This window comes from Onychomys torridus, chromosome 3 (genome assembly GCF_903995425.1).
Source record: "Onychomys torridus chromosome 3, mOncTor1.1, whole genome shotgun sequence".
NCBI classification, from domain to species: domain Eukaryota; kingdom Metazoa; phylum Chordata; class Mammalia; order Rodentia; family Cricetidae; genus Onychomys; species Onychomys torridus.
Genome location: NC_050445.1, coordinates 144,895,291 through 144,903,065, shown reverse-complemented (window position 1 = coordinate 144,903,065; position 7,775 = coordinate 144,895,291). Strand labels below are relative to the sequence as shown.

Genomic DNA, 7,775 nt, shown 5'->3' with positions numbered 1-7,775 from the left:
GATGAAATGTTTTTTGGGGTAAGTGAGCTAATGTACAGCTAGCAGTAACCTACACTTAAGAAGCAAACTTTAGGAGAGAGAAGTATAAAGATCAGGTCTTGTTCTTGACAGTATAAAAATGGCAAAATACTAGTAAATGAATCCCAGGCCATAGGTTATATTATTGCAATGAATGATTTGTTATCCACATATTTGAATGGCAAGTGAGCTCTAGCCTATGCCTCTTCTATCTCCATCTGCCACCTTCCTGTCAGCCTCTGCAGCATCAGTCCCTCTGTCAATATATGTAATCCCAGGCCAATTCATGCAACCTGGAATGATTGACCAAAATGTTGGGGAAAGAGGGAAATCATTACTTATTTTTCACTACTAACCTCTTACCTGACAAATAAATGTTCATTTTGAGAATTTATTTTGTGATGATTTCTTCTTTCCATCCATAGAGGTAGGCAGTTGACAGGAGAGGAATACCTTGAGTCTGCTGATGGTACTGGATAAACTCTGATGCCAAGTTCTAAAGGTATCAGGTACACAAAGGCATGCTTTCTTGACTGTTTCTGGATACGTATACCAGATAAAAACCTGTATCTGCACTGACTTCTAAGAATGGTTTACAGACTTGTCTCAAGAAAGTCACATGCTACTTTTTAGGTGACTTTTCCTTGTAAAACCTCTCTAGACCCTCTTAATGGTTATTGACCTTATGAGAAAGGCCTTCCAAATTCTCCCATTTTAGACAACAGGTAATATGCTGTCCATCTATTTCTTAAGAATAATATTCACAAGAAAAAAAATATCTGAAATGTTGTTAAATGCATTTGAGAAACAAACAAGCAATCCTTTTTGACTTCTGGTATACCAAATCTCCTTTGACAGTTTTTCTAGGTGTGTGTGTGTGTGTGTGTGTGTGTGTGTGTGTGTGTGTGTGTGTGTTATGACAAAACTAATATATTATCTGAGACTAAGAAGAGGCCTAGTGCTCTCACTCTAACCATAAACTCAACTTCCTGCCACTGGGGAGCCTTCCCTTCTAAGATAGGCTAGTTCCACCTGAAGTCTGTTTTGAGGAAGAGCCAGTGGAGAGTATTTTCCTGTCTTAATTTTGTTTCCTCTTTTCTGTGATAAAATACTCTGATGGAACAACTTAAAGGAGACAGGCTTTATCTTAGATCACAGTTCAAGGCATAGTCCATCATGGCAGGAAAAACAAGTGGCAGGGGTTTGAAGCAGGGGTTTGACATCAGACCCACAACTGGGAAACAACAAGCTGAATTCAACCGTTGTTCAGCTCCCTTCCATGCACAGCCCAGGATTCCCTGTCCAGGGAATGGTCTCACCCAAAATTAAGACAGTTATTCCCACATCAATTAATATCAAGATAATCCCCACAGTCATACCCAGAGGTCCATCTCTTAGGTGATACTAGATCTGTCAAACTGACAATTATCACTAGCCATCCCATTCTTTGAGAATTATGAGGAAAAAGAAAACAAAAGGGATATGCTATTCAAAGTGAAACAAAAAAAAAAAAAACTACAATAAAGCACAAAAGGAGTATTTATAGATGGCAGTGACTAAGCTGGGTAAATATCCTTCACACGTGGGAGATAAATATGACACTTCACATTTTGGTCCTGGTCCCTGGCATTGTTAAGTTTCACCCTTAAACATTGAAGATCTCTTACAACTAAAAACTTCCAAAAAAGCTTCAAGTTAGTGTCTATCAAAGGAGAAGTTGCTAAGGTCAGCATCTAAGTGCAATTAACAAGAATTGGGCACATTTACTCATGACCATCTTGCTATTGATAGGACATCAGGGTGTCATGGGTTGGGGACACTTGCCACTGGGCACTGTTGGCCACTGAGTATTGGGAGTCTTAAAGATGTGTGCTGAGGTGTTGAGGGAGACAGAAAGGGGCAAACATGAAGTTCATGAAATCACTTTACTGGAATATCAGAGAGAGAGAGAGAGAGAGAGAGAGAGAGAGAGAGAGAGAGAGAGAGAGAGAGCGCAAATGGAATATTGAGATGTGTGAGAAAAGGTGATAAGGTCGTTCGCAGATGAAGTAGTTGTTACAATTTTTTAAAACTCCCCATTATGTTTTGTATTAATTAGGTCAGAGTGGATTTCCACAAGTACTTTCTCATTATTCCTTGGTGAGAAATGCTATTTGTTTTGTAGCCCAGTACATCATGAAATCAATGATCATCTGTTTTCTGATTTTTAATTTGCCTGCATGTGTATATGTGCAACATGTGTATTCCTGGTGCCTGTGGAGGCTAGAAGAGGGTTACAGATTGTTGTAAACCACTATGTGATATTGAGATCAGAACCTGAGTCCTCTGTAAGAGTAGCAAGTGCTCCTAACAGCTGAGCCATCTATCTAGACAAGTTTTCTGATTTTAACTATATTCATCATTAGATGCTTAGTCTAATTATTTTGATGGCAACTATAGCATAAAGATTAATTTAATCAAGTTACCTTTACAAACATTTTATAATAATACACATTATACTTACATATACAGTAACAATTTCTCCATCCTATATAGCTCAACCATTTGATATTTTAAAGGAAATATAAAAGGTAGTTCATCACAGGATTATAAGTAATATCTGTAGTGACATAGACTTTTAAAAAACGTAAATATTCACTTGGATTTTATTTATACAATAGTATATGATAGACATGATTTTATAATTCTCAATGTTTACTTCATAGAGTACATCTTTAATGTAACTATGAACATAAATGTTCTTTAGTGACTATCACTGGACTTATTTAAAAAAATGTAAATCTCATGTTTTGCTCACTTTTAAACCATGCCTATAAGTGATGCCTCTTTTTCTGGTGGCCTTCAGAGTATTTCTAAAGTATCAGTAACTTCTAGGTCTCTTGATTTCCATACCATGAAATCTAGGATTTTCTTGCCCTTTCCAAATCCTGGGACTAGAATAATTCCTTTGCATGTAGGCCTGACAGGTTCTGTGAGGCATATATCAATAAACTCTCAGAATTTTGGCAGTGTACTCCATCCACACTAATGAAATAAAAATGTTTTGAGGAAGCTAATAGGAAATACATATTGAGATGGGTTCTTATAATTTGGCTCAGGGTAGCTCAATATTCACTACATAATTTCAGCTGGGATCAAACTCAAAATCTTCTTGACTCAGCCTCTTGAGTACTAGAATTACAGGTATGTAATGCCATGCCTAATATTTTTTTTCTAAAGCTCTCAAATTAATTATAGCATAGAGTCAAGATAGCTGATTATATTAGAATCATAAAATAATACAATCTATTTTTACACTGAATTAGCTTTTATGATAACAGGATAAAAATGAATAAAAAGAAGAATATCACTGTTATTCTCCACCTCAACTTGACAGACAGGTTTAAAAAAAAATCAACATTCAAGAGAAGGAAAGAATGTAAAAGGTAGGATGAAGAGTGCAAACTTTTAGATATCACATGGCTATTGCACACATGAACTACAATGAAATTACATTAACCAGCACAAGATCAATGTTCAGATTCCATCATGGAATACAGAGGGAATCCCAATCCCCATCTGTGGAGCTATAGGCAGATAGCTATCGCCACTTTTCTTTAGGAATTTGGGTGACCCCACATCCATGAATATATAGGTAACATGAATTGGACTCAGTGGATTTAAAAAAATAAAAAGAGGATATCAAGTAGGAAGATCTAGGAGGCAGCTAAAGGTTCAACACTGAGTATCATTCTTCAGGTACTGTTCACCTTACTGTTAAAGACAGTGACTTTCAATGTCCTAGAACTTGCCAACTAGGCTGAGAGCCCCAAGGATCCATTTCTGCCTCTCCTTGGCACTATGACTGCAAGCATACTACCAAGCCTGGCTTACTCATGAAGCTTCTGGGGAACAAACGTAGGTCTTCAAGCTTTTACAGAATGTACTTTACTGACTAAACTATGTCTCCAGCTCTTTCTCTCTGTGGTTACTCTTATCTGTCCTATTACAGTTGGATTTTTCTGATACTTTAAAACATCAAGTACATTTCTTTATCAATTAAACATTAACTATTTTCCCTTAAAGCACTCATTTAGATTAAAATTTTAGCAACAGAAAGCTTAGGCAAACAGCCTTGGGACTCCTGTGACATTTAAAATGTCACTTGGCAAGAGTAAAGCCTGTTGGCACATGTCAGGGGATCATGAGTTCTCAGCTAGCCTGGGCTATACAGCAAATTCCTGAGGATTCCTGTTAAACAAAACAAAACGAAACCAAAGAAAAAGTTAAACAAGAAAAAAAAAACCAAGAAAAAAAACAAAGTACAATAACAAAAGTGAAGCCTTTAGGTTCACAGGCTTTTCTAGAATTAAAGTAATGAGGAGATACTGACTTTTCTTCTAAAATTTTGTTCATCACTGGATTCTTTTGCTTTTGTTTCTTTGGGACAGACTTTTCATCATGTGGTCAAGGCTGTCCTTGACCACATGATGTCTCAACAGTACCTCTTGAGTACTGGGATAACAGATGTGCACTATTATGACTGGCTCTCACTGGATCCTTTCTGTTATCTTTGAGCACCATGAGATTTTCCTAGAAAAACCTGGAAACTAGCAATTTACTGACCAAGCCAGCAGAGGGGTTTTGAACCATTGTGCGCCATCTTAACATGTGCGCATAGTGAGGAAATAACGCAGACAGTTATACTTCCACATCAAGCCTGTAACAGTATATATTCATCTTACATGAATTTTGAAAGAATACAATTACATTTATATGTAAGGAAAATCACAAGTAGAAATGAAAATTATTTCCAAGCTTGAGTAGGTAGAATACTTCTATATTAATATTATCAAGCACTAACAGAGCCCTATATGATTTAGAATTTCCATCCAATGAGCTTTCTGTGTCATTTAACCTGTGGGAGATATCACCTGGGGAAATTTTTAAAATGAAATATTTTAAATTAGATTTTAATTGAAGAAAATCATATACATGGTTAAAAATAAATCACACAATACTGTTAGATTAATAACAAAAAAGAACAAACTCTTGCTTTTCTTCTACCTATCTTCATTTCTTTTAATCAGAAATAACTCTTTTAACTCTTACATGTTTCTGCATTGGTTTTCCTAATTGTAGTTTATGCTTCTTTTTATATATTACATCTTTTTTGTAGTGTTGGGATCAAACTTAAGAGCCTTGTATATGCTCGGCAATACTCTCCAACTGAACCAAATCTCCAGCCCTCTGTAATAGTTCTTGATGGCCTTTCTATCATTATATTACATCCTTTTCCTCTTCAAGTCCCCCAGTGTTACATAATCATTTCTTGTTAAGCAAGTACTTATATTACAGGTACAGTATCAGTCACATGAGGTAGGGCAGCATAATTTATGACTATATTTTATTTCTCATGGGGTTTATAATGACTTCAGTTTAAATTTCAAAATAAAATGTAAGTTCTAACTCACCCCAGACTTGGAAAAATCTCTAGCATACATTCACATACACCAGGTATTTGCTTTTTTGGACATTCAGAACACTCCATCTTTGGGCATTTCCTGTTTACATCATGTGGTTACCCCCCACTATTTAGCAGTTAGAAACTTTATGGCTGTCCATAATCCATAAAACGTCCTAGTCACTCTCCATAGTACCATGCCACGCCACATGGACGCCACCATTCCATTTACTTTCTTGTCTTTCCACTTGTCAACTGTATTTTCACAACAAGGTTTATAACATCTGCATTTTACTCTGTAACCAAAATTAGGTATTCCCTTTAAAGGAAAAAGCCGTATTTGGTCCATTTGCATGACTATGAGAGAACAGTCCTTTTTTTTTTTTTTTTTTTGCCATGACTGAACTTTCTTTTCTTTGGCTCCAATTGTCTCTCTGACAGGGATATCTTCACACTCTGCCACCGTTTGTCCCAAATCCTGCTGTTGTACTTGCACTGGGAACAAGCTTTCCCGTAGTCTGGCTTTGACCCACAGTTTCAATGTATCCTCTCGTGGGAGGAGATACATACTTTTCAGATCACATTCATGACATGTAACAGGCCTCTGACTCAATGACTAGCCCACAGTCCAGTCGTCCCAAAGATTAATTCAGAACGTAAGTGCGTTGTAAATCTGTGCTCTTGAGAAGCTTAGTTTTCCTTTCTCATGACGCAGCCTGTGCCCTTCGTCATATCCTAAGATTCCCCAGGGGTTTAGGGATGTGTACTCCTTAGACACTTCCTTGGGTCTCCGGGTCTCTGCTGCTGGAACATCTCCGCTCTTTACAGACTCAGCAAGCTTTCCCACCTCCAAACCGCGGGAAGGGGCGGCTGGGAGCGGATCGCGCGGGAGCGCGCTCTCGCGAGTCTGCACGCTCTTCTCGCGCACCTCGGCGGGGCCGCGGGGCGGCCTGGGAGGCGGCCATCTTGCGGGGCCCCGGAGGCCCGCAACGCCGGCGCGGCTCTAAATGTGTACCTGCAGGCGGATGTTGAGGATCACGGAGCCCGCGATGTAGAAGTACGGGAAGTTCATGCGCAGCTGCCAGGCCAGCTCGAAGAAGGCGAGCAGGGTCCGGGAGAGCCCCTTGCAGAAGACACCGTACGGGGTGGCGGCCGCGGGGCCCACAGCCCTGAGCGCCAGGGCGGACGGGACGTCGGCGGGGACCATGGTGTTGTCCCACCCGGCCGAGGGGCTCCGCAGCTCCGCGCACTCCCGAGCAAGGTCGGGCCGTGCCGGGACGACGTGGCCACCCGCTCCTCCAGCACTGCCAGCGGCCTCCGGCTGCCGCTCCCTCCCGGGCGGCGCGGGGCTGCGTGGGCTCCGCCCCTTCCTGCCAGCTTCCTGAGGAAGGTCTGCTGCCGGGAGTTATGTAATTTGTAGGGACAGCTGCGCAGAGATCGCTGTCACTTTAAAGGAAAGAGCTCAGTGAGCTGATGTAATTTAGCCCACAGGACACATTTTGCAAGGATCAAAGGTGGATTAAAATGAGTTCGTCTGCTCCGTGATCCTGTAATATTCACTCTGATGCTAAGACAAGATGATCGATCACCTTACAAACGCTTATACAGGCAGAGCCTGCATTTGTAACACACCATAACTGTGAAAACTCACCTTATTAGGTTATGGATTTACCTGTGTATTAGGACTATTTAGATTGCAAGTGACAAACAAAAATACATACCTCCTTTTTTTCGTGTGTGTGTAATCTATATGGGTGTATCTCCACTTAATTGTAAACCCATAAAAAGTTCAGATTAGGTATAGAATCCAGCTTTTTGCATGTAAATACACTAGTGAAAAAAAAAAAACAACCTGAGGATGAGAGCACTACTATTATCTACTCTCATATTCTCATATTCCTTACTTCCCTTATAGAAATAGCAGTTTCCATTAGTCACAATGCTTTTTTGGCATTTATGTGATGCACTTTCATTTTTTTTTTTTTTAAATCTCCCCCGTTTAGTTACATGCATGTATAATGCATATATGTTAGTTGCTGATCATGAATTTCAGAATGCAGCGCAGTTTTACATGCCACTGTTAAAATGCTCCATATCTAACCCTTAACTGCATGTATGTGTTACATATTCAAAGCATCCGTGTGAACTAAAAGTGTCAGGTCAAAAATACACACCCATCCCCCAAACTTCAAAGGGAAGTCCAAATGTCCAAAAATGAACTCAAACTGGACTGTAGGAGGATTTCTGGCTATTTGATAAAAGCCAGCATTCCTCCAGGAACTTGTAAAGTGGGTTCCTTTCTACCAAAAGGTGT

General features: G+C 39.6%; 1 protein-coding gene across 1 annotated transcript; it reads right to left on the bottom strand.

The window, feature by feature from the left end:
* Positions 1-5,377: 5,377 nt before the first annotated feature.
* On the bottom strand, positions 5,378-6,846 carry Smim10l1 (small integral membrane protein 10 like 1). Its single transcript, XM_036181786.1, has one exon. It carries the CDS (start codon positions 6,666-6,668, stop codon positions 6,465-6,467), a length of 204 nt encoding a protein of 67 aa, XP_036037679.1. The 5' UTR covers positions 6,669-6,846; the 3' UTR covers positions 5,378-6,464.
* Positions 6,847-7,775: the final 929 nt, after the last annotated feature.

Coding starts and splice junctions, on each gene's coding strand:
- Smim10l1 (XM_036181786.1), bottom strand. CDS start 6,668: ATGGTCCCCGCCGACGTCCCGTCCGCCCTGGCGCTCAGGGCTGTGGGC.